General features: G+C 56.1%; 2 protein-coding genes across 2 annotated transcripts; both read right to left on the bottom strand.

The window, feature by feature from the left end:
• Positions 1 to 20,074, bottom strand: LOC103666572. The gene is made up of 8 exons (XM_008694632.2): positions 19,918 to 20,074; positions 18,857 to 19,026; positions 17,253 to 17,825; positions 13,517 to 13,652; positions 13,025 to 13,218; positions 9,739 to 10,289; positions 1,877 to 2,063; positions 1 to 724 (listed from the first exon to the last, which is right to left on the bottom strand). Exons 2-8 carry the CDS (start codon positions 19,017 to 19,019, stop codon positions 150 to 152), a joined length of 2,379 nt encoding a protein of 792 aa, XP_008692854.2. The 5' UTR covers positions 19,020 to 19,026; positions 19,918 to 20,074; the 3' UTR covers positions 1 to 149.
• On the bottom strand, positions 17,003 to 25,081 carry LOC103666575 (complement C1q subcomponent subunit A-like). The gene is made up of 4 exons (XM_008694634.2): positions 24,925 to 25,081; positions 23,864 to 24,033; positions 22,248 to 22,832; positions 17,003 to 17,240 (listed from the first exon to the last, which is right to left on the bottom strand). The coding sequence occupies exons 2-3, from the start codon at positions 24,024 to 24,026 to the stop codon at positions 22,258 to 22,260; spliced, it is 738 nt and encodes a 245-aa protein (XP_008692856.1). The 5' UTR covers positions 24,027 to 24,033; positions 24,925 to 25,081; the 3' UTR covers positions 17,003 to 17,240; positions 22,248 to 22,257.
• Between the last annotated feature and the right edge of the window lie 920 nt (positions 25,082 to 26,001).

Below are 26,001 nucleotides of genomic sequence, written 5' to 3'. Positions count from 1 at the left end.
TTTGGCCTTGAAAATTTATTTTCTCATTCATTCAGCAACATCCATGGAGCCCTACTGTGAGTTTTGGCCTGGTGAGGGTGGCGTTGGGAGTAAAAGGGAGCCTTGCTGGTGGGGGAGGGGATGGGGAGGGAGTGAGCCAGCCCCACAGCTTATGCCTCTGCGTCTGGGAAGAGCAGGAACCCAGAGAAGATGCTATTGGCACCTTCCATGCCCAGCAGGGAGTTCTTGTCTGTGGCCTGCAGGAAGACGTTCTCCCCCTCGTTCAGCTTGAGGACCACGCCGCCCGTGGTGACCTGGAAGGTGCTCTGGACGTAATCGCAGAAGGTGACCACCTTCTCCACGCGCTCCCGGCCCCGCACGAGGTTCACGCACAGGTTTCCTCGCGAGCTGGCGTGGTAGGTGAAGTAGTAAATGCCGGGCACGCTGCAGGTGAACTTGCCACTTCGAGGTTCGTAGTTGCGGTTCTCGTTGGTGATCACGTGGTCGAAGCGGATGGTCTGGTCCCGCCGCAGGACACTGTTGATGGTCCTCGTGGCGGAGAAGGCGATTTTCTGTGTGGCCCTGTAGTCCCCTGATTCACCCTTGGGGCCACGGGCTCCGGGGGGCCCTGGGGAACCTTTGGGGCCAATAGGGCCCTTGGGGCCTACTTTGCCTGGTTTCCCAGGAATCCCTGGATCTCCCTTCTCCCCAAACTCGCCATGGTCTCCAGCCAGCCCTGGCAGCCCTGGAAAAGGAGAGACAAGAGACATGATGGGCTGGAGATCACTGAGAACCAAAGGGAGGAGCCCTGGGCTGGGAGGCTGGGGGCCTGGCCCTGTAACCTCCGACGTGTCCCTGCTGCTTTCTGGGCCTCAGGTTCCCATGTGCGGAAGAGAGGAGAAGGGGGGCTCTCCTCTCAGCCCCACTTTCCTGACAGCAATGGGACCTGATGCCCGAGGCGCGGACAGCGGTGTCTGCTCCGGGAAGGTGCTGGGCCTGCGCTCCTCGCCTGCTCATGCAGGCTCTCTTACTCCGGCCTGGAGCTGGGTAATGATTTCCTGGCCCGCATGCTGTCCCTCCCCACTCCCGCCCCCACGGCAGGCATCTTTAATCAATCCCGACGTTCCTTTCACCAGAGCCTGGAAGTGGACCTTAGAAACCTTGTCACGGCCACCCAAGCAGCTGCTACCCCTCAGTCTGGGACAGTGCGAGAGAAAACCTCTTTTCCAGGAAAGTGGTAGAGTATGGTGGCTGAGACCTTGGGCCCAGGGGACCGACAGATGTCCTGCCACACCTGCCATTATCAGTCCTGTTGCCTTGACGGAGTCACAGTCTTTGGGGCTCAGCTTCCTGCTCTGTAAAATGGGCACGAGGATATTTTGCGGGATTGTGAGGGTTACTTGCGATTACGTGAGGACAGTGGTTGGTTTGGGTTAAATGAAGTACATTTTACAGGGGCGGGGTGTCTTGGTGGGAAGTCTTATTTGAACCCTGTGACAACCCCGCAAAGAATCTGCCCTCGTTTTATAGGTGAAGATCCCGCATTTCAGAGAGGGGAAGCCACTCCCCCAGGAGGCAGCCCGGGGCTGCCCGTCTGCCACAGTGCTTTCTCTCTGCCTGAAGAGAGAGCCACGGGGTGAGAGAGCCACGGTCTGCTCTCAGCCTCAACATAGACCCGGCTCCCTTGGGCAAATCAGTAGCCTTTCCGGACATCAGTTTTCCAGGCTGTAAAATGGGAATCGGAATCCCCTGTTCGCAAAGTCATTGTGGAGGATGGGCTTGGCAACGGATGGATGTGCAAGCGCTTTTGCCGTCTCTCGGGTGAGCAGCTGTGACCGGGAGGCAGGAGACGGGGCCTTGCTCAATGACACAAGGGTACCCCCAAAACCTGCAGTACCTTTCTCTCCCTTTGTCCCCGGGGTCCCAGGTTTGCCGTTAGAGCCCGGTGCGCCGGGGATGCCCGGAATGCCAGGGATGCCCGGGTGTCCGGTACAGCTGTCTTGGGCCCGGGAGACATCCAGCAGACCCAGGAGCAGCAGCAGCGCCAGAACGCCGCCCCGCGGGGTCTTCATCACCGCCCTGTCTCAGCTACTCCTGCGGGGGGACGAGAAGGTGGAGTGGGTTACTACCATGGAGACTCCTAGCACGTGTGCAATCATTCATTCACCCCTTCATGTATTCACTGAGTGTGTCCTTTGCACCAGAGCAGACCCCGCACCGGGTGCCGGGGTAACACAGATATGGCTCCTGCTTTCACGGAGCTGACCGTCTTAGGGGAAGGCGGACGATAAACAGGTCAACATACAAGTAAATGGAAGTAGCGAGAGACTGTGCAGAGCGCTTGGTAGGAAACGCGGGGGCTTGGAGGGAGAGGGAGAGCAACTGGGGTTGAGGGGCAGGTGGGTGGCTTTCTGGAAAGGGGGGTTCTGACCTGGAGGCTCAGAAACGGCTGGAGCAAGAATGTTCCGGGAGGAAAGGAAGCGGGGACAAAGGCCCAGGGGTAGGACAGCACCGGGAGTATCAAGGACCCGCAGGGAGGCCAGTGTGGCTGGAGGGGAGTAGGGGTCAGAGGGATGGGAGGTCGAGGCTGCGGTTCACGGGCTTCCGGTCTGCATGCAAGCGTTCTCACTCATTAGAGCTTCGGAGTTCAGGATGCCTGTGCTGTTTCCACAGCGGGCCACCTCATATCCTCAGGGCAGCCCTGCCTGGAGGAAGCTATTATTTTTATACGGAAGAGGACACTGAAGCTCAGGGAGGCCCAGACACTCGCACAGGGTCATACAGGAAGGACCGTAGCCAGGACTCAAACCCAGGCCTGTCTGGCTCTGAAGCCAGTATCCCTGCCCACCCACCAGGCCATCTCAGCCAATGCAATATTCTCAGGTCCCTCCACAGGCCCGGGTCAGAGGGAAGCACTGGCCCCTTCTGAATCCCAGAGAACCAGGAAGAACTGAGCTGTCTTGAGCCAATCAGCACAGCCAGCACCCCATAGCATTAATTCTCAAGACAGAAGGAACCTTAAAACGCATCGAATCCGACATTGTTTTAAAAAATTGAGGTGACAGGGGCACCTGGGTGGCACCGTCGGTTAGGCACCTGACTCTTGGTTTCGGCTCAGGTTGCGATCTTGGGGTCATGGGGTCGAGCCCCACGTCGGGCTCTGCGCTCAGTGCGGCGTCTGCTTGGGATTCTCTCCCCCTCTCCCTCTGCCCCTCCCACTCGTGCTCGCTCTCTCTCTCTAAAATAAAATAAATAAATCCTTACAAAAAATTAAGGTGACATTCACATAATATATATTTAACCTAAAACCTTTATCTTTGCATAAGTATCAGTTCCTACTCTTCCTGGAAGTTTTATGAAACGGCGGATCTGACAACTTCAACAACCCGTGCATCGGGCACTGAGCCAGGCTCTGGGCCAAACACTTTACGAGCCAATATCTCATCTCATGGGGTCCTTACCACAACCCCCCAGGAAAGCACCCGGCTTTCTCCTTCTCCAGATGGGGCAATGGGGTATTAGAGAGGGTGGGACCCCCATCAAGGTCACACGGCCGCCTTGTGGCTGGGATTCCAACCCACGTCCACTGGACCTTAAACCTCACAGGGTGTTCCGTGAAGAGGCTGTTAGGTCTGGTGGTTCAAACATGGGCCTTGGAGCCAGACAGGCTGACGGTGGCTAATGTGCGGGGGCATTTTGAGCCGCGCTGGGGATGGGCCGGTGTCGGGGCAGGAGGCGTCTATCCTTACTGCTCCTGCCGCTGTGGCTGCCCAGAGACTATGTGTCAGAGGCCGTGGTGAGAGGCCCCTGGTGTCAGAAGGATAGCAACCCTGCCAGGGTCCGAATCCGGCCGCCGCCACTTCCAGGAGAGGGCCTCAGGCAAATCACTTCTCTCTGGCACCTTTCCCCTTCCACGAAGTGGGGATAATACTAATCTCTGCCATGTAGGGTCGGTGGGAGGACGGATGAGGTAGGGTCTGGCATGGCGGAAATGCTAAAGGAATATTAGCTGTTTCTGTATTATCCCCGTCATCCAAGAATCCCCAAGGTCCGGGATATGATGGAGGATGTCTGGAAAAGTATAAAATAGGATCTAGCCCCTTTGGGAGATGGGGCTTGCGGAGAGGAGTTCTCAGGTGAATGCAGCTCGGGGAGGGGGGGGGAGAGCTCCAACCTGGGGGTGAGGGGATGAGGGCAGTGGGTCCAGACCCAGACCCACAGTGAGACTCAGGCTTCCTAGGGGAAGTGGGAAGATCCGGGGTCTGGCTCATCTCAGGGGCCACTGAGTCTCAGATGTGGGCAGGGACCTAGGACTCATCTGGTCTGATCCCTGCCCCCGCGCCTGTCACCACCGCCAACCTTGCTCCTCACCTCTTTCCCGTGTCACCAGCCCTCCCATCTCCTTCCAGCCCCTGACAGTCCCTTCCCACACCCCCCCACCACTTGGAATCAGGCCAACTGGACTTGGAACTCCCCCTCCGCCGGCACCTCGCTGTGTGGCCTCAGGCGAGTGCCTTAACCTCTCTGAGCCTCTTTAGCAAAGCTAACTGCTACCTGTCAGGGCTGCCAGAGGATTAAATGAGACGGAGTCTAAGAGGAATGAGGTCTCCCGTGGGGCATCTGATCCCACCCCCTCTTTACCAATATGATTCAGTTCACTCAGTGCTAACTAATAGCTAATCGCAACTCCACCGACAAGTCAAATTCGTTCCTTGAAAGAGTCGAGCTGAGTTTTCTCAGCAGACAGAGAGGAAATGAGAGAAGGCAGGTGTTGGAAAAAGCTGGGCTGGGTAGAAGGAGGCCTGGGTTCTAATTTCACCTCTGCCTCTGACATATCTTGAACCATGTTGTTTGCTAAGCACTGGGTGAGCTTGACCTCCTGTGGGGTTCCCAGTACCCCTAGAAGGTTCTATTATTCCCAGAGAGGGTCCAAACTGAGAGAGGTGATAGGCCTCGCCCTAGGTCGCCAGCATCTAAGAGACAGAAGCAGGACTCAGCTTCAGTTGCCGGGACTCCAAAGTCCCTATGTTAGTGGCTCCCCATGTGAGGCTGCCTCCCAGCACTTGGGGCCCCGGAGAGACTCCCAGGCAGGCTCCCAAGTGCAGCCCAGGGGGTCTGATTCCCCAGGTCTGGGATCGGGCCTGGGGATCCACACGGTTAATCACCCCCGGGGGCTCTGAGGCAGGGGATGCAAGGGCTCCCCTTTGGAAATTGTCACCCTCTGCCACATGGGTCCTGCTGGCCCGTCCCCCCAGGCGCCGAGCCCCATCCTCACCTGGGAACCTGGTGTCCGGGGAGGCCGCTGGACTGGGCAGCAGTGGGACCAGGAGCCAGACGCCTGCTGCTCTCAGGCCAAAGCGGAAGTTCCATTCCCCAGAGACAGGGAGGGCCTTCCCCTGACGGCCCCCTCCCGCGGGCCCAGCAGGACGTCCCCCCCCCCACTTTTAGCCCATCCAGGCAGTTTCAGGTCCCATTTCTGCGATCTCGCAGGGGTTTACTGTAAATGGGGAGGGTAGGTGGCCAGTTTGGTTTCGCCAGCTCAGCAGCTGTTGGGGGAACAGGCGGTGCTGGGAGAATGTCCACAACTGGTGGTTTGCGTGCCAGGGCCGCCGGCCTTGTGACCCCCTACAGTAGGCCTGGGTGTTCCTCACTGGAATGAGAACATGGCTGGCCTGGTGCCTGAGCACTGGATTTGGAGTCAGAAATCGTGATTCATATTCTGGCTCTGCCACTCATCAGAGAGTTTGATTCCTGAGGTCTCAAATGGGGGCCTCCATGTTCTCCGCCAAGAGGACCCAAGGGAGCCCCAATTTCCTCTGCTGGATGATGAGACTATAATTACACCTGCTCTGTAGACAGCACAGGGCACTGGGGCCTCATTTGCGATCGTGGAGGAGAAAGTGGTGGGTAAACTAGAAAGTAAAGGGCACGTGTTAATTGTTAATATCACGCCATGTCTCAGGCTTCCCTTTTCTGGGCTCATCTTCTCTCCGCCTTCTTCTCATTCTATACTTCCGCTCTTGCCCTGTTCTCAGAAAATTATCTAATAATGAATTTTAAATGCAGTCATTATTTATTGATAGCCCTTCCTCTGCTTACAGCAGGGCTCGGAGCTGATGACAGCGATGGGCATAGGCAGGGGCTTATTGCTTGTTGCTCCTGGAATCACACCAGGTCAGGGCTGGAGAGGGGCTTGGAGGTCACCCGGCTCATTCCTCTCACCTTAGATATGGGAAAACTGAGGCTGAGAGGGGAGAAAGTCATCACTGAGCAAATGTTTATCACGAACGTCTCTGTGCCAGGTGCTGGAGACAGAGTCACGAGCGGATCAGCCATGGCTCCTGTCCCCACGGAGAGTTCCTTCTACTGGGGGAGATGGCGTTAAACATTGAGTGGCACAGTGGTCTCATGGCCGCTGTGATAAATGTCAGAGAAAAAGGACCAGGGGTGCCTGGGTGGCTCAGCTGGTTGAACGTCGGACTCTTCGGTTTCGGCTCAGGTTGTGATCCCCTAGGTGGTGGGGTCGAGCCCTACGCCGGGCTCTGCTCAGCGGGGAGTCCCCTTCTCGCCTTCTCTCTCCCTCTGCCCCTCTGCACGTGCGTGTGCTCTCGCTCTCTAACATAAATAAATCTTGAAAAAAAGAAAAGAAAAAAGAGGGGACTGCTGGAACCCATACCTCATACAAGCGGCAGCTGCAGGACTCAGAGCCAGACGTCGCTGGCACCGGGGTGTCGGCCTGCTGGCTGGGGGTGCGTCTAGGGCAATGTGATGCATGCCCCTCGCAGGGCCGGGTACCCAGCCAGTGCCAGCTGCTGCCACAGGTCAGGAGGGCCCCACTTGACGGCTGTGCTTGCAGATAGAACACCTTCGGACTTGTGGATGTTGATTGATGGAAATTAAGGGTTACCTGCAGTGGCGATTAGGGAAAGAAGAGACTAGTTTGGTAAAACCAAAGGGTCTCTGGGCTCAGCCAACGTAGACCCGAGGGGACTCGGCCTGGATGAGGAGGGGAAGGGAGTGGATTCTGAGCAGGGAGGAGGGTGGAGCTCTGTACCACTTGGTCTCTGTACCTATAAAATTGTAAATTCATAGGTGGCAGGGCCAGGGTTCTTCTGAGGGTCCCAAGGGCCCCCTGGGCCTGGGCTTCTAATTGTTTGGTGGCTGATGGCAAAGAGAAAAGGTAAGCTTGAACTTGGCGTTCAAGGAGACAGCTCGAGACTAAGAGCAGGAGGCAGCAGGGAGGGGAGGACCGGCACGGGCTTAGGAATCAGCCTCTCCCAAGTCTGAATCCCAGCTTTGCCTTGGTCTAGTTATGTGGCCTCAGGCATATTTACTGGCCTCAGTTTCCCCATATATGAATGGAAGGCATGGGTTATGGGGGGCCAGTGAGGTAACCAGGCATGTCCAGGGCCCAGCCTTCTGTGGGCCCCCCATGTGAGCCTGGGGACAGTGTTATATGTATGAAGAGAGGACTGAATTCTTGGAGCCTGGGTGCATGGGAGCCATGCCTGGATCAGGAACCAGGAGTGGAAGGGTCTCGGAGCCTCGGCCCCTGAGTAGGAGTCAGCTAGTGTCTGTACCTGTAAAAATCTCTGTCTTGCATCCCTGACACAGAGGGGATGATCCCTAGCAAGGGTGGGGGAAGAAATGTGCAATTACTCAAGATTCTGTGACCCAAGAGGGATTCCTTGAGGCTCAGGGTGTCTTATTCATTTAAAAAAATATTTTATTTATTTTATTTGAGGGGGGAGGGGCTGCAGGAGAGGGAGAGAGACAATCTCAAGCAGACTCAAGCCGCCCCTCGGGGTGTCCTAGCCCCACTCCTGTCCCACCCCCACTCCTCCTTGCCTGCCCCCCTTCGAAGCCCTCGCCGGGTTCACCTCAGCCCAGCAGACAAGTTGGCATTTTCAAAGGCCTGTCTCTCCTGACAAAGCGAGAACAACAAGGAAACAATTATGGAAAATAAAAATGGCACAAAAATTGTCGCTTCCAAAGTACAGGTTTCTGATCTGACCCTGTGGCCTCCATAAACGGTGTATTGATTTTTTAAACAAAAGAGAAATGAGAAGAAAGATGTATCACTTGGGGCACTGCTGGGTGGACTGCTAAGTGGCTGATGGAGGAGAGCCATGCGGGGAGTGGCCCTGTGACCTAGCCCTGTCTCTGCCAGAGGCACCCCATGACCCAGCCGGGGCTCCTAGGTTCTTGCCTCTGTTCCCACTGTGTGTGTGTGTGTGTGTGTGTGTGTGTGTGTGTGTGTACACACATGGTTTTGTTGTACCTCCAGATTAAGGAACCTAGGTTCTAAAAAGTCACTAGTTTGTGATCCAAGGCTCTGGAGGGCACTGTGGGAGAATCAGGGAAGGCTTCGTGGAGGAGGTGATCTTTGTGTTGAACCCTGACAGTTGAGTGTGTATTACCCAGGTGGATAGAGGACTAGTGTGAGCGGGGTGGGGTCTCTACAGGACGAAGAAACAACATGGCAAAGGCAGGAGGGTGTGGACTGGCTCTTTTTACGAACAAAGGAGCCAAAGTGGGTGGAGGTGGTCGTGGGTTGCAGCCACTGCTCTGACAGCCCGCCCGGTGGGTCAGTGCCTCTGTGAGCTCCGTGGGGCCTTGTGGAAGCAAGCTGAGATCCCAGCCAGGCCAGGGTGGGTTCTCCTTGGGTCTCCGTGGGCTCCGAGGCCAGACCGGCAGTCTGCCCAGGAAAGTTATAACCTTTCATCTCTTTAGAACTTGAACTGTCAATCCTTCTCATGGTCACCACAGTGCAAGTGCTATGGCTAGTGTCGGGCTTCCTGGTCCTCCAACCAAGATCATACCAGCTGGGCCCAACCGTCAGAAGCCTTGCCGTGGAAGTCTGCAGGCCTGGGGGCGGAAGTGGTTTTCGTTGAGCTCCTGGAGGCTCCCAGAGTTTGTCAGTTATTTGGGGTGAATCAGACGACTGGGGGGACAGATTCTCTCTCTTACAGGCTCATGCCCATCTCACTCATTCTTTTACTCTGCTTTTAGTCACTCATTTACCCACTATTCATTCATTCATTTGCCCCAACTAACTCATTAATTCAGCACAAATTCATCACACATCTGTTCTTGGTCAACATGGGACTTACCTGAGCCCAAACCCTTCCTGTGACGGGTGCAACCACAATTTAACGTAGGTCACCATCGGTCTGGGAATTCAAACACTCCTATTACCTGTGAGCGCGGATAACTGTACTGACAGTAGCACCTCTCACCCAAACAAGTGACAGCAGATGGCCCACTGGGGACCACTTGGGGCCTTCAATCACACTCTCCCAAATGGCCACAGGACGCTGAGTGTCTCAACATTGGCGCCAACCTTTACTAAGCACGAACTAGATGCTCTGTCTAAATCTAGAGCCTGCAGATGGCTGCGGCAGGTGCAAAGCTGAGGATGGAGAGGCTTCTTCGCGAACTTGGCAGTGAGAAGCCTGAGCCACGCATTTATCAATTTATTTATTTATTTATTTATATATCTCCTTGCCTTTCCCAAGACTTGGGTGGAAAAAAAAAAAAAAACAATTGACAGTATTAGAAGGTGTTGGTTAAGTCTCAAAGCAGTGACTCCTGAAGGAGCTCAGAGGAGGGAGAGAACGTGGGGCCGGGGGTCAGGGTGGGCTTCCTGGAGGAAGAGTCCATCAGGTGGGGAGAACGGCCGGAGCGTAGCGGTTCTTGCCGGGAAGCTGAGGGAGGCGGGGCGGCTCTGGGGCTGGAGCAGGCCTGACCGCCCTAGTCAGGAAAGAGCAGGAAGCCAGAGAAGACGCTGTCGGAGCCTTCGGTGCCCACCATGCCGTGGTAGTCATTGACCGCCAGCCACACCTGCTCACCCACCTGCAGCCGCAGCAGCACGCCGCCCGAGCTGACCTGCTTGCTGTTGGACATGTGGTCGCAGAAGGTGGTCACCTTGTTGCCGCTTCGGTACAGGTGCACGCACAGGTTGGCCGTCTGCGACGCGTGGTACACAAAGTAGTAAAGCCCCGGGACTTTGCAGGTGAACTTGCCGGTGCTCGTGTCATAATCCCCCTGCGGGTTGGTGATGACCGTGTTGAACTTGACCAGGCTGTTGGGCCTGGGGTACTCGGCCGTCTGCCGTGTGACTGTGAACACAGACTGGTGCTTCTGCTTGTATCTGCCCTCCTCGCCTGGCTCCCCCGGGGGTCCTTTGAGGCCGGGAAGCCCTGGAATTCCAGGGGTTCCCATGGGGCCATTTTTCCCAGGAAAGCCAGGAGTGCCGGGTTCTCCCTTCTGACCCTTGGGTCCTCGTGTTCCAGGGATAGCTGGGATTCCTGGGGAGAGAGCAGGTGGGAGAGAAGTGATGGGGCAAGGACCCTGGGGGTGTCCTCCAAAGGACATAACACCGGAGTTTAGCCTCTGGAACCTCCTTCCCCAGAAGGATTATCACCTGGGGGCAGGGGCAGGGAGTCAGAGGGGAGGGAGGCCCTGGTTGGAGCCCTGCCTTCCCGTGACGGCCTCGGACCGTGGCTAAGGCGGTGCCCTGTCTGTCGGCCTCAGTTTCCATATTTGTGATGGAGAGGGGAGGACTAGGCAGCCCCAGGAGGTGTCGAGCTCGTTCCAACACGACTCCGTAGCACGCGCAGGTTGTGTGACCACCCCCTCCCCGCAATCAAATGTACCCATAATTTTGCATTATTTTTTTAAAAGATTTTATTTATTTATTCGACAGAGATAGAGACAGCCAGCGAGAGAGGGAACACAAGCAGGGGGAGTGGGAGAGGAAGAAGCAGGCTCATAGCGGAGGAGCCTGATGTGGGGCTCGATCCCAGAACGCCGGGATCATGCCCTGAGCCGAAGGCAGACGCTCAACCGCTGTGCCACCCAGGCGCCCCTGCAGTATTTTTTAAAAGAGGGTCCTCGACATTTTATAAGCTTCAGAACCCCACAAAACTTGTATCTGTTTCTGAGACGGAACCACCCCGGGCCAGCTTAGCACACGGGAACCACCGGATGGAGCCAAACAGAAACGGCCCCACTAACGGGGTTGCTGTCTCCGGCTCCCCGGCCCCATTCAGCCCCCTGGAGCCTCTTATGACACCTGGGCTGGCTCAGCTTCTCTCGTGGTACAGAGGAGGAAACTAAGGCCAGAGACCCGCTCGAGGCCAAGCAGCCAGTAGGAGGAGGAGTCGGGACTGAAACTCGAGTCTGGCTGAGTCCGGTCAGAGCGTGTGATTCTTTTATTTGACAGCCCTGACTATCTGAGCCTCTGTGAGATTTTTCTCCCCTTGTCCAAACTGTACTTATCTTTGAGGGCCTGGCTCTAGTCTCCTCGTCCCGGAAGCCCTCTCTGGTCAAGCCTGCCAACCCTCGTGGCCACTTCCTCCTCTGACTTCCTTACGGTGGGCTGTCTGTGCCGACCGGTTTGTGACAGATTCTCCCTCTACGGCTCTGTGAGCCTTTTAGATCCTGGGGTTAGGAGAGGGGGCTCAGGACCCAACAGACCTAGGCGAAAGCTGTGTGACCTGGGCAGGTGACCTCCCCTCCCCCAGCCTCTGCGTGCCTAACTGAGGAAAGGACGTAACAGAACGGAACCCGGAGAGCTGCTGCTGAGAGCTGCAAGGGGTGCAGGGCGATGTCTCATCCTTTCCCGATATCTTCCAGCAACTGATTGGGAGGGGGAGGACATGCAGTGGGGGGGACCTGAGCAGCAGTGGCGGGTAGGGGCTAAAGGCGTGGCCTTTGGAGTAGGACAGGATTCCACTGTGTGACTTTGGGTAAGTTGCTCAGTTTCTCTGAACCGCAGCTTTGACATTTACTTTTAAAAAAAGATTTGGCTGCGTTTTTCTCACTTGTAAAACAGAGTTAACAATTTTATCTACTCCATAAGGTACACATACGCTGAGCATTCGGAACCATGCCTGGCATATAGCAGGAGCTCAATAAAAATTGGTGGCCATCAGCCACTCTGGGCCACGAGATGGCCAGAGGCAGCTGCACAGTATAAGTTCTGGAAAAATGGCAGACCCAGGGGCCTCATTTGGCTCACCCTGAATCAGAGAATTCCTTCTGGAATGTTGGCAAAATTCCATTCTATAGCCAGCAGGGAAGACGACACTGGGGAAATTCCTAAGGACATTCCTCGCCCCTAGCCTGCCCCCCCACCTCTTCTGCCCCCCCCATCACCTCTGTCCAACCTCACCCCAGTCTCCCCCACGTGGGCTCCAGACATGTGCGTCCCACATATGCACCTTCTGACCGAGAAGGCACCCCCGGACTCCAGCACTTGCCCAGCACCCGCGCCCCCTCGTGTCCTCAGCCCCCTTTGCTCAGGCTAGGGCTTGCCCATCATTCTGCGATCCTGACTTCTCCCTGCCCCCAACTACTCAGGATCCTAGGGAGGGAGGTAAGCACAGACCTCCCATAAAAACAGTGATGACAACAGCTATAACACGCATAGTTTACGCGTCCCTGAGCCCTTACCGTGTGTGCGGTGCTGTTTTACGTTTCAACATGTTTAATCATCCCAGCACCCCTGGGCAGAAGGTACCACCATCTCCCCATTCGACAGATGAGGACACTGAGGCACTTCGCACAGGGAAGTGGTAGGGCTGGGATTTGAATCCCCGCCGTCTGTGCGTTGTGGACACTCACTGTGTGGGCCCCCCTTTCCACCCCCCCCCCGGGGTCCGTGCTGCAGGGCAGGTGGTGGAGGGGCTGTAATCAAAGAGCACAGCACTTTAGAGTTTGCCAGAGGTCTACAAGATCGTCTCCTGTGATCCTCCCTGCCACCTCCTGGGACAGGTGCCCCTTTTCTCTCCCTGGTGTCAGACGAGAAACTGAGGCACAAAATTAGGGAATGGGGGGACGGAGTCCTGGGCTCTGAGGAGAGATGGGCTGCACCTGCCAGGAAAGCTGGACTCTGCTCTGGGAGCAGGTGCGACAGGAAGGACTGTACGTCTTGCCAACAAGTTGCTGTCCTTCTCCCCCCAGCTCAGCCCCAGATGGACACTTTGCCCGCTGCCCCCAGGCCTCAGGGGACCCCGCCCCAGCAGGCCGGCAGACTCACCTGGCTCACCCTTGGGCCCTGGCAGTCCATCGTATCCATCCTTCCCTGGGGCCCCTGGTAGGCCCGGCATCCCGGGGATCCCGTAGCAGCCTGTGCTGGCCTGGCCCCCGAGTGGCAGCGCCAGCAGGAGCAGCAGCAGGTCTAGTCCAAGGTGGGGCCGGGAGCTGGACCCCATGACCATCCAGAGGAAGGATCTGGGTGGGGAGAGAGCTGAGATGGCCCACCCAGCCCCTCACCCACCTTCCTCACTCTATGCTCACTCTCTTGCTTCTCAGCCCTCAGGAGCCTACCTCCCTTCCCCAGGCCCCTTGCCCCTTGGGGCCTGGGACCGCAAGATGGACAGAGGATGGGACCTCCTTTGAGCCCAGGCCCTCAGCTCAGCAGCAACGGGGACCCTCGTTCCTCTCACGAATCAAATTGGCCCCATATTTCAGGGAGGCGGCCGGGGGAAACTGCCATTTGCCCCCGCCTGGGCGGAGGTCCTGGCCTCACCTGGGGTGGCAGGACTCTGATCTGCTCACAGAGATGTCCTCAAATCTGCTTCCCTTCTCCCGGGCAGGAGGACACCGTGTCAGAGTAGACACAGCGAGGAGGGCCCAGAGCAGGCTGGGCGGCCCCCTCCCCTCTGCTCATCCTGCCCCCAATCCCACATCCCCTTTCCCATAATTTTTCCTGACTCAGTACTTTCTTCTGGGTACTGAGCCTGGCTGACCGCGGCAATGCCCCTGTGTTCCCCACCCCAGGGTCATGCGTGTCTGAAATGAGGAAATGTCCACTGCCCCGGATCTGCGGGAGGGACTGTGTGTGAGTGTGTGTGTCCAGTTGTGGCATTTATTGTGCCTGAGACAGCTGTTTTACAATGTCCCTAGGAGGAAGTTATAACACCCCCTTTAGAGATGAGGAAACTGAGTCTCAGGGGGGTGAAAGCCCTTACCAAAAATCACGTGTAAATGGTTTCTTGGGGTCCAAAGCCTTGCTCTGACCCTTCTGCTTAGCTGCCCCCAGAAACAAACCTCACGCACACTTGTCAAGTGGCAGGCCTTTTTCTAGAAACTTCCATTTGCCCTTCTCGTTTGTTATACTTGGAGGTGGACACCCAGGATGGGCAAGCTTCTATAGCAGGCAGCCTGCTGTGGTGGACAGACACTGGCTGTGGAGTCAGTGGCCTCGGATCTCCTTCCGGCCCTGCCACTCCCTCGCTCGGAGGCCCTCCGCGAACCACTCTAGGCTTCAGGCTTCCCATCTGTATACTGAGTGGTGGGGGAGGTCCAGGCTTTGCATGTGGATGCCTCTTCCTTTGCTGGGGCCCCTGCCTCCCTCGCCTCCATCTCCGGCACCCTGCCTCTGGCCTTGGAGACTGTGGTGGCTGCTGGAGGGCTGCTGGTTGGGGCCAGGCTGGCAGAGCTGGGAGAGGGTCCTCTCCTCTCTCCCTCTTCTCCTATGACATTCTGAGGACGAGGGGCTGTCGAGCAGCTGAGGGTTCCAACCCTGACCCCACACTTGCCACCGGTGTCACTCAGGGTGAGGCCTTTGACCTCCCTGAGCATCAGTTCCTCCTCCATAAATGGGGGGGGGGTTCCAATAGCTCCCATGCAGGGCAGTGGGAGGACCCCGTGCGTGATGCATGGGCAGTGCTCAGCCTGGTGCCGGAAAGGAGCAGGAGTTCACAGCTCTGCTCCTGCCCCACCAAGTGACCCCGACGGCCTTGGTCTCCCCATCTGTCCCTCCACCCTGTGGCACAGGACTGCAGAGTGTGGGATGACAGAAAGGATGTGAATGAACTTGGCCCTGGAAGCCCCAGCAGGTGGAGGACTGGGAAGAGCAGCAACAGTAGACACAGCATTGGTGGGGAGCCCCCATCTTCCATTCTCACCTTGTTTGCGCCTGGGTCTGTGTCGTCCAGCAGGTGGCAGCCTCGGCCCGTGCTCAGCCCGCCCTGCCCCAGCTGCCCAGCCCAGTCGGGCTCCGCCAGAGCCTGCTCCCCTTCTCCATGCCCTGCCAGTGATTTGCCTCAGGGGAGGGTGGTGAGGGGGTGCGTATGGGTGGAATTTAGCAGAAGGAGCAGCTGGACACTCCCTGCACTCACATTTCTCTAGCCTAGTCTCTCCCACCACTTACAGGGGCTGCACTCCTGACATCTTTGAGTCCCATTGCAACAAAAAGAGCTCTCCTCCACTTTGGGGTCTGGCAGAGCGGATTCAAATCTAGGTCCTGCCACTCTCTGGCAGTGTGACCTTGGGTAGGGGTCTCCTTTCTCTGAGCCTCAGTTAGGAGGGATTGCTGAGATTCAATGCATCAATGGCTAGGAAATGTCCAGGTGCTCGAAGATCTGTTTCTTTTGCTGGTCCACGGGAGCGTGTGTTCTGCGCAGGGAGGCAGAGAGCTGGGGCACAGCCGAGGCCCGAAGGACGCAGAGGGGCCGGAGGTGTCCAGCACTGCCCTGGGGCCGCAGAGGAGTCGCCCTCTTCCTCCCCACCCCCAGAAGTTGGCAGGGCCGGGTAGCCCCAGGCGAGAGTCTTGGGTGTCTGTCAGAGGCCTGGGGGGGAGGTACGGGTTTGTGAGGACTCTCAGGCTGCTTGCGTGTCAGTTAGTAGGGGGGAAAGACCGTTCCTGTGGCTGGGAGCGTGGCCCAGCGGGAGCGGGAGCGTGTGTGAGGGTCAGCAGGTGAGAGAACTGGGCATTTCTATGGCGCATGCGCGTTGGAGGGGGAGGAGGACGTTCACACCTGCATGGCAGGGGTGTGTCTGGGACACAGGTCTCGAGGGGTGTGTGTGTGCGTGTGAGTGTACTTCTGACAGTTCGGGGGGCATGTGGGTATCTGAGGCGGGGAGTGCCTGGGTACGACAGCACCTACACCCCAAGGATGCCCGTGGGTTTGAAGGTGCAGCTGGTGTGCCTGGCAGGGCTGTGCACGGTGCGTCTCGGGGAGTGGCTGGGGTGTGTGCTGCGGGAGGGGATCCCTGCCAGTGGGGAGTGGGCAGGTCTCAGGCCGGGAATGTGGGTCCACGTGCATCTCATGGGAGACGAGTGCAGGTGTGGTGTCTGCGCAGCACGGGGCACAAACGGCTTCCTTGGGAAAAGCACAGGGCATTAGACATCCTCAGGACCGAACTCCCGGCTCCTTACTGTCTTCACATTCAGAGGACATGGTGGGGCTTCTTGCCTCTGAGCAGCTCCGGACAGGCTAAGTGGGACCCTGGGAATGTGCACCACGAGCACTCCAGACCTTCTCAGTCCCAGCCCGGGACGGATGCCCAGCCCGGGAGGGAGGCAGCCCCCACCTCCATGTCTGCCCGGGGGGGAAGCCTGGGGGCTGGATTCCCAAAACCTCGCTTTGGGGAGGAGGGAGGCTGCCCTTGGGCCAACTGCCCCCCACTTCTGAGTCTTGCCCTTGTTTTGCTGGTCGAGGGTTGGAAAACAGGTGTGTCGGGCATGTGGCTGTGGAGGCTAGAAAGGGTCGCAGTTACACACACAGGCTTGGGTACCAGTAAGATCTGGGTTTAAATCCTGACTCTACCTCTTCAACACTGACCTTGGGCTCCATGACCACCCCATGCTCCAGCCTGCTTTATTATAGGGCCATGAGCCCCACCTCAGCCCTCAGCTGTACAGATTAAACAAAATACAGTAGTAGCTCACGCTTCCATAGCCCTTACTATGAATGAGACACGGCTCTGCGATTCTCACGTATTAAGCCATTCAATCCTCCCAACAAGCCTTTGAAGCAAGTGCCCTTGTGATTCCATTGTTCGTCCTTATTTACAGATGAGGAAACAGAGTTCACTGAAGTTATATCATATGCACACGGTTGGCCAACTGGTAAGTGGTGGTGCTAGGATTTGAACCCAGGCCGATGAAGCTCCCAGGACCTCCTAAACACGTTATAAAATACAAAATACGGGCCTGCCTTGTAAGCACTCAACGATCGTCATTCGTATGCTCCCTCCCAGTGCCCGGCGTAGCGACCGAACTTCAGGCTCAGCACGCGGACTTGGGTGTTTATTCCAGGAAGAACCCTAAGAAACCCACCTTCTTACAGTGGGCAGTGGGCAGCAAGTGCTCGGGGCTCCAGGAGCCAGCCCTCTCTCTGCAGGCAGCTAAAGCAACAGCACCCCCATACAGAGCAGACCACAGAAACCAGAGAGGTGGAGCGAGTGGGCCAGAGTCACACAGCAGGAAGCATGTGCGGCCAGGGGCCAGCGGCGGGGCGGGGGTCCTTCCCAGGCTCAGATGGACGGGAAGATGAGGAAGCCGCTGAAGACGCTGTCTGCCTCAGAACCCTGGTAAATGCGGCCCTTGACGGGGTCTCTTTCAATCCAGACCTGGTCCCCCTGCTGTAGCTGGAGAACCGTGCCCCCAGACACCACCTGGAAGATTCCCTTGCTGTTGGTGTCACAGAAGCCCAAGGAGCGCCGGAACCGGCCCCTCCCAGATGACACGATGGACAGGCAGATGTCCCACTTGGACACCACCTGGAAAGTGAAGTAGTAGTAGCCGGGCACCGCACAGATGAACCGGCCTGTGTGGTTCTGGTACGGGCCTTCCTGGTTGGTGATGACCGTGTCAAAGATGACCACGTTGCCACCCATTGGTGGGTTCCGCCTTATGGCTGAGAAGGCCGGCCGTGGCTGGTCCTTGATGTTTCCTGGGTTGCCCTTGATGCCTTTCGGTCCTGGGAAGCCAGGGAGCCCAAGGGGACCACTGGGCCCAGGGAAGCCCATGTTGCCAGGGTTTCCAGGGGGCCCAGGGTCCCCCTGGTCGCCTTTAAGGCCTTGGATGCCCGTCCGCATGCCAGGAGCCCCTGTGGGGAGAAAGGCCAGATCTGGAGGGAGAGTCCAGTGTCCACCTGTTCTCAGGGAGATGGCTGGGACCCTCGACTGCTCTGGGATAGAGGACGGGGGAGTGCCTGGGCCTTCAAGACCTTGATTCTGGCTGGCTGTGTGACCTTGGGCAAGTGTTTCAACCTCTGAGCCTCAGCTTCCTTATCTCTAAAGTGGAGAAAACTGGGAATAGGTACTTGGGAAGCTGTCAGGTTCAAGCAGAAGCAGGACACTGGCTCCTCCGCTGTGCCCTGCCCATGGCCGTGTCCTCCACCCCCCGCTGGGCCACTGCCCCTGACTTCTTCAGTTTCAGGACTACATTTAGGATGGCTGGATGCCAATTATTGCAAATGTCTATGCAGATCTTTCTGGTCTGCTTATGGGCTGGGAGGCTCAAGGGGACTGAGATTTTCCTTTTCCACTCTGAGCAGGTCCTCCTCCTTTCTCCTTCACCCCCAACCTTTTTTCTAGAATGTGAGTTTCTGAAGCCAGAAGGGGCTGGGAATGGGGAAGCAGGGACAGAGCTGGGTGTGGGGACTGGAAGGAAGCAAAAAGGATAGTTGCCATGAATTGATCCTCTCCATGTGCCGGGTGGGATTATTTTTTCATTTTACAGATGAGGGAACCAAAGCTCAAAGAGGGTCAGTAACTTGCTCGAGGTCACACAGCAAGATGAGTCTTCCGAGTCTAAAGACCTTATTCATTCTGGTAACTGAACAATGACCCAGGACTGTGTGCTGCTCCAAGATCTTTCACATTTGTTGCTTGTGGTGGTCCGTGAGATAGAGGACTCAGGCAGGGAAGGGGATACAGAGAGAGGCCTGGCACCCTGTGGACATGCCCAGGGAGAAGGCTAGGTTCCCTTCAGCTCCTGGGACCAAGTGCAGAGTGTAGGGGCTTCACGCGGGGGCCCAGGTGGATTCCTGCCTCTTGGTGCCACCCCAAACCTCCACCGCGGGGGGCCAGGCCCTACCAAGGGATGAGGGGCTGGGGTCTAGAGGGAGGGGCTTACCTGGCTCCCCTTGCTCCCCCTTGAGGCCTGGCCGTCCGTCTCGGCCGGGTGGTCCTGCAGCCCCAGCCCTCCCATTCGGTGCTCGGCACACATCCTGGGTCACCGTAGAGGCCAGGGATACGGCCAGCACACAGACCACCAGCCAGCCCCACGGGGCCTCCATGATGCCACTGTGGAGACATGGGGCAGGGATAGACCTCACACACTCACACACACCCATCTCGTACACGTGAATCCCACACCTACAGTGATATCGACACATCCCCCCACCGCCGAAGCACATACACACCCTCAAGGGCCTTCGATGCCTACCTTCCACCCAGCTCCAGCGACCCCACACCTGTACGAAGAACCAGAAGTTCGCACAGATACCCACACACAACGGAGCACTCCCACTGCGTTACACACTTAGACGCACAAACCTAGCCTCTGATCCCACATCCACACACACACAGTGAGCAAACTCAAAACCCACTACACACTCCAGGATGCACAAACTGACACCCAGAGAGACTCCACCTCTCGCTCAGCCGGACACACACGTTCACGCACTGCTACGGATGATCAACTGCACCGAACAAATATTTATTGAGCGCCTACTCCTTATGTAATTAACACTCTCTCACCCAGATGGCAGCGCTGTGCGTCCACACAGGAATTCACAGCCCCCTGACACGACACGTGTGCTCACTCCCCTACCCACTTGGCCCCTTTCAGCACCCGCTGGACCCTCTATAGGACCCCCGTGCTGGCTCTGATACTCCCAGCCTTTCCCCAGCTTCTTGTGTTCTGGGGGAGCCGAAACCCAGGAACTCTGGTTAGAGCAGATGGGTCCATATCGCCACCTCCCACCATCTCCCAAACCCAAGGAATGAAGAAGGTCTCCCACTCACTTATTCTGGGTCCTGGATCAGGCCCCCCCCCGCCACCCCCCCTCTCTGTCTTGGCACAGAACCAGGGGCAGTGTTCTCCTTCCCCTGCCTTCCTCGTCCAGCCCCCTAGGCCAGCTCCCCTGGCTCCCTGAACTTCACAGCCCCCTCCCCCTCGGGTCCTGGCCTCACCTGCCTCAGCTGGCAGTCAGTTCAACTGGGTGCTCCTGTCCTCTGCCCAGGGACTGCTGTGGGACACCCAGCAGGGTTGGTGCCTGCCTGGCTGTGGCCAAGTTTCACATCCCTTCCTACTTCCCCTTCTCCTTCCCTGGGCCTGCCCCCAGCCTTGCCCCAGGGGCCAGAGGCCTCCCAGAGACCGTTTGAGCAGACCTCAGCAAGACTGGGACACTGGACGTACCCCCCCTCCTCCAACCACGCATGCAAGCTGGCGTGGGGGCAGGGAGAGCAAGGCGGGAGTTTGCAAGGCCCGAGTCCATGGAGGGGTTCCTGGTTGGGGTGTGAGAACCAGGGAAGCACAGAACATCAGGGCAAATGGAGTTGTTTTTTTTTTTTTTAAGTCAGTAACTTGTAAGACTTTTTCACAATTATGAAAGCAACACGTATTCATCGTCAAAAGCTTGGAAAATACAGAAAAACACAAAGGACAGTGCGGTAGTGATGAGAAGCTTAGTAATCAGCTTTCTAGACCTGACACTTCCTAGCTGCCCTTGGGAAGTTACTTAACCTCCTGGGACCTCGGTTTTCTTATTCATAAATTGGGAACAACAGATCCCACCCGATCTATTATAAAGTTTCAATGACGTAATATACGCACAGAACACTTGGTATGTGATGAACACTTGTAATTAGCTTTTATCAAATTTAAAAAACAGCAACAAAAGCCCATGAATGCTACCATCTAGAGAATTACCTTTTGGCTGGATCATCTAGCCTTACTTACACTTGCAGACCGGGTGCTCACTACCTGTCGGCCCACCTCACTTCTTCCCATGACCATGTTTCTATCCACCACCCCCCTCCGAGTATTTCACCAAAGGGAAGAGGAGGAGGGGAAAACAGAAGGCTATTCACATGGACAGATGAAGACTGTCTAGGATCGGGGTTTTCAAGCTTCTGGGCTCCTTTTTCATTTGCAATCTTGTGTGGCACCCAATATGTATCCAACAGATACAAATGGGGGTTCTCTGGATAGGAGTGGGGGCCCAGAGCAACTTCTGCCAGCCCCTCTCTTGCTCCTGGGGATTCAGGAGGTTAGGAGAGCTGGAATCTCACGGGCTGAGCCCACATGTAACTCGCTGTATAACCTCGGGCAAGCCACATCATTTCTCTGGACCTCAGTTTATCTATAAAATGGGGATGGTACAGCCTCTTCATTGGGCTGCTGAGGGATTCTATGAGGAAGATGATACTGTCAAACACCGCCTAAAAATAGGTCGTCATTATGAATAATATCTGTGTGACCTTGGGCATCTCTCAAGGTGAGGGAGTTGTAGGAGGCAGGAAGGTTGCAGGAAGTTTACACCCTGTAACACCCCTCCCAGCTTCTTTGACTGCAGCCTGTCAGTCTTGCTTCCCTGCAAGAGGACTTAGAAATATCACGCGTCGGAGCCAGAAAGGCCAGCCTGATGAAGAAACCAAAGACCAGAGACAGAAACACTTGCCCGAGGTCACAAAGAAAGTGGCAGAGTTGGCAGGAGCAAAAAGCAAGTACTGTGAAAGGTTTCTCAAAGTATAGTTTTCAGAATTTCAAATACACCATTCTTATAGAAATATATAGTGAGCACAGGTGAATGGGTTGGTTTTTTGGGGAGCTTATTAATGAAGGAACCAGCAGGATGACAAAGCTAGGTCAGTGAAGGATTTGAAAAGAATGCATTTATATGTACCTATATAGGGAGAGAGAGAGGAGAGACATGTAGTAAAACCAACAATAACCCAAAAACTAGAATTCTGGAATATTCATAAGGTTGCTAAGTTAGATGCAAACTGGTTCATGTTTATAGGGCAATAAAGTCATAATGTCGGGGGTTATCTTCTCTATTGAAAGAAACCATTTGCATGATTTCTCTACCAGACAAAAATAATTTGTAACTTATCAGTTTGCTACCAGCTACCAGCGATCTTTACAGAGCCTGGGCCCTGATCAATAGCAAATAAAAAGTCAAGCTAAGTGACATTCCCCTAGAGTGTCAGATGACCCTTAGGAGGGCTTGTTAGACAATGCTTTAATTTGACCTTGAAAGGACACTGGTTATCTATTTGCCTTATTTCCAAGTGTTGGATGATTTTACTTATCAGTCTGTTGCAAGAGTATAAACGTTTCCAAAGAAATAAAGGCCATCGATAGTAACGAGCATATCGTTAGTGTGAAAGTAAATGGGTCAGTGATAGCCCTGTGAATGTCACCACAGAGACGCCTTCAATCAGAAGGGATGGACGGTATTCTTCCTTTTTCTCCAGAGCTCAGACTCCTGGAGGGAGCCAGCGGCGGGGGGGGGGTCCTTCCCAGGCTCAGATGGACGGGAAGATGAGGAAGCCGCTGAAGACGCTGTCTGCCTCAGAACCCTGGTAAATGCGGCCCTTGACGGGGTCTCTTTCAATCCAGACCTGGTCCCCCTGCTGTAGCTGGAGAACCGTGCCCCCAGACACCACCTGGAAGATTCCCTTGCTGTTGGTGTCACAGAAGCCCAAGGAGCGCCGGAACCGGCCCCTCCCAGATGACACGATGGACAGGCAGATGTCCCACTTGGACACCACCTGGAAAGTGAAGTAGTAGTAGCCGGGCACCGCACAGATGAACCGGCCTGTGTGGTTCTGGTACGGGCCTTCCTGGTTGGTGATGACCGTGTCAAAGATGACCACGTTGCCACCCATTGGTGGGTTCCGCCTTATGGCTGAGAAGGCCGGCCGTGGCTGGTCCTTGATGTTTCCTGGGTTGCCCTTGATGCCTTTCGGTCCTGGGAAGCCAGGGAGCCCAAGGGGACCACTGGGCCCAGGGAAGCCCATGTTGCCAGGGTTTCCAGGGGGCCCAGGGTCCCCCTGGTCGCCTTTAAGGCCTTGGATGCCCGTCCGCATGCCAGGAGCCCCTGTGGGGAGAAAGGCCAGATCTGGAGGGAGAGTCCAGTGTCCACCTGTTCTCAGGGAGATGGCTGGGACCCTCGACTGCTCTGGGATAGAGGACGGGGGAGTGCCTGGGCCTTCAAGACCTTGATTCTGGCTGGCTGTGTGACCTTGGGCAAGTGTTTCAACCTCTGAGCCTCAGCTTCCTTATCTCTAAAGTGGAGAAAACTGGGAATAGGTACTTGGGAAGCTGTCAGGTTCAAGCAGAAGCAGGACACTGGCTCCTCCGCTGTGCCCTGCCCATGGCCGTGTCCTCCACCCCCCGCTGGGCCACTGCCCCTGACTTCTTCAGTTTCAGGACTACATTTAGGATGGCTGGATGCCAATTATTGCAAATGTCTATGCAGATCTTTCTGGTCTGCTTATGGGCTGGGAGGCTCAAGGGGACTGAGATTTTCCTTTTCCACTCTGAGCAGGTCCTCCTCCTTTCTCCTTCACCCCCAACCTTTTTTCTAGAATGTGAGTTTCTGAAGCCAGAAGGGGCTGGGAATGGGGAAGCAGGGACAGAGCTGGGTGTGGGGACTGGAAGGAAGCAAAAAGGATAGTTGCCATGAATTGATCCTCTCCATGTGCCGGGTGGGATTATTTTTTCATTTTACAGATGAGGGAACCAAAGCTCAAAGAGGGTCAGTAACTTGCTCGAGGTCACACAGCAAGATGAGTCTTCCGAGTCTAAAGACCTTATTCATTCTGGTAACTGAACAATGACCCAGGACTGTGTGCTGCTCCAAGATCTTTCACATTTGTTGCTTGTGGTGGTCCGTGAGATAGAGGACTCAGGCAGGGAAGGGGATACAGAGAGAGGCCTGGCACCCTGTGGACATGCCCAGGGAGAAGGCTAGGTTCCCTTCAGCTCCTGGGACCAAGTGCAGAGTGTAGGGGCTTCACGCGGGGGCCCAGGTGGATTCCTGCCTCTTGGTGCCACCCCAAACCTCCACCGCGGGGGGCCAGGCCCTACCAAGGGATGAGGGGCTGGGGTCTAGAGGGAGGGGCTTACCTGGCTCCCCTTGCTCCCCCTTGAGGCCTGGCCGTCCGTCTCGGCCGGGTGGTCCTGCAGCCCCAGCCCTCCCATTCGGTGCTCGGCACACATCCTGGGTCACCGTAGAGGCCAGGGATACGGCCAGCACACAGACCACCAGCCAGCCCCACGGGGCCTCCATGATGCCACTGTGGAGACATGGGGCAGGGATAGACCTCACACACTCACACACACCCATCTCGTACACGTGAATCCCACACCTACAGTGATATCGACACATCCCCCCACCGCCGAAGCACATACACACCCTCAAGGGCCTTCGATGCCTACCTTCCACCCAGCTCCAGCGACCCCACACCTGTACGAAGAACCAGAAGTTCGCACAGATACCCACACACAACGGAGCACTCCCACTGCGTTACACACTTAGACGCACAAACCTAGCCTCTGATCCCACATCCACACACACACAGTGAGCAAACTCAAAACCCACTACACACTCCAGGATGCACAAACTGACACCCAGAGAGACTCCACCTCTCGCTCAGCCGGACACACACGTTCACGCACTGCTACGGATGATCAACTGCACCGAACAAATATTTATTGAGCGCCTACTCCTTATGTAATTAACACTCTCTCACCCAGATGGCAGCGCTGTGCGTCCACACAGGAATTCACAGCCCCCTGACACGACACGTGTGCTCACTCCCCTACCCACTTGGCCCCTTTCAGCACCCGCTGGACCCTCTATAGGACCCCCGTGCTGGCTCTGATACTCCCAGCCTTTCCCCAGCTTCTTGTGTTCTGGGGGAGCCGAAACCCAGGAACTCTGGTTAGAGCAGATGGGTCCATATCGCCACCTCCCACCATCTCCCAAACCCAAGGAATGAAGAAGGTCTCCCACTCACTTATTCTGGGTCCTGGATCAGGCCCCCCCCCGCCACCCCCCCTCTCTGTCTTGGCACAGAACCAGGGGCAGTGTTCTCCTTCCCCTGCCTTCCTCGTCCAGCCCCCTAGGCCAGCTCCCCTGGCTCCCTGAACTTCACAGCCCCCTCCCCCTCGGGTCCTGGCCTCACCTGCCTCAGCTGGCAGTCAGTTCAACTGGGTGCTCCTGTCCTCTGCCCAGGGACTGCTGTGGGACACCCAGCAGGGTTGGTGCCTGCCTGGCTGTGGCCAAGTTTCACATCCCTTCCTACTTCCCCTTCTCCTTCCCTGGGCCTGCCCCCAGCCTTGCCCCAGGGGCCAGAGGCCTCCCAGAGACCGTTTGAGCAGACCTCAGCAAGACTGGGACACTGGACGTACCCCCCCTCCTCCAACCACGCATGCAAGCTGGCGTGGGGGCAGGGAGAGCAAGGCGGGAGTTTGCAAGGCCCGAGTCCATGGAGGGGTTCCTGGTTGGGGTGTGAGAACCAGGGAAGCACAGAACATCAGGGCAAATGGAGTTGTTTTTTTTTTTTTTAAGTCAGTAACTTGTAAGACTTTTTCACAATTATGAAAGCAACACGTATTCATCGTCAAAAGCTTGGAAAATACAGAAAAACACAAAGGACAGTGCGGTAGTGATGAGAAGCTTAGTAATCAGCTTTCTAGACCTGACACTTCCTAGCTGCCCTTGGGAAGTTACTTAACCTCCTGGGACCTCGGTTTTCTTATTCATAAATTGGGAACAACAGATCCCACCCGATCTATTATAAAGTTTCAATGACGTAATATACGCACAGAACACTTGGTATGTGATGAACACTTGTAATTAGCTTTTATCAAATTTAAAAAACAGCAACAAAAGCCCATGAATGCTACCATCTAGAGAATTACCCGGAGGCTGGATCATCTAGCCTTACTTACACTTACACTTACTTACACTTGCAGACTTACCTGTCGGCCCACCTCACTTCTTCCCATGACCATGTTTCTATCCACCACCCCCCTCCGAGTATTTCACCAAAGGGAAGAGGAGGAGGGGAAAACAGAAGGCTATTCACATGGACAGATGAAGACTGTCTAGGATCGGGGTTTTCAAGCTTCTGGGCTCCTTTTTCATTTGCAATCTTGTGTGGCACCCAATATGTATCCAACAGATACAAATGGGGGTTCTCTGGATAGGAGTGGGGGCCCAGAGCAACTTCTGCCAGCCCCTCTCTTGCTCCTGGGGA

Source organism: Ursus maritimus, unplaced genomic scaffold (genome assembly GCF_017311325.1).
Source record: "Ursus maritimus isolate PB19 unplaced genomic scaffold, ASM1731132v1 scaffold_32, whole genome shotgun sequence".
NCBI lineage: Eukaryota > Metazoa > Chordata > Mammalia > Carnivora > Ursidae > Ursus > Ursus maritimus.
The sequence above is the reverse complement of the archived record's forward strand: the minus strand, read 5'-3'. Positions and strand labels throughout refer to the sequence as shown.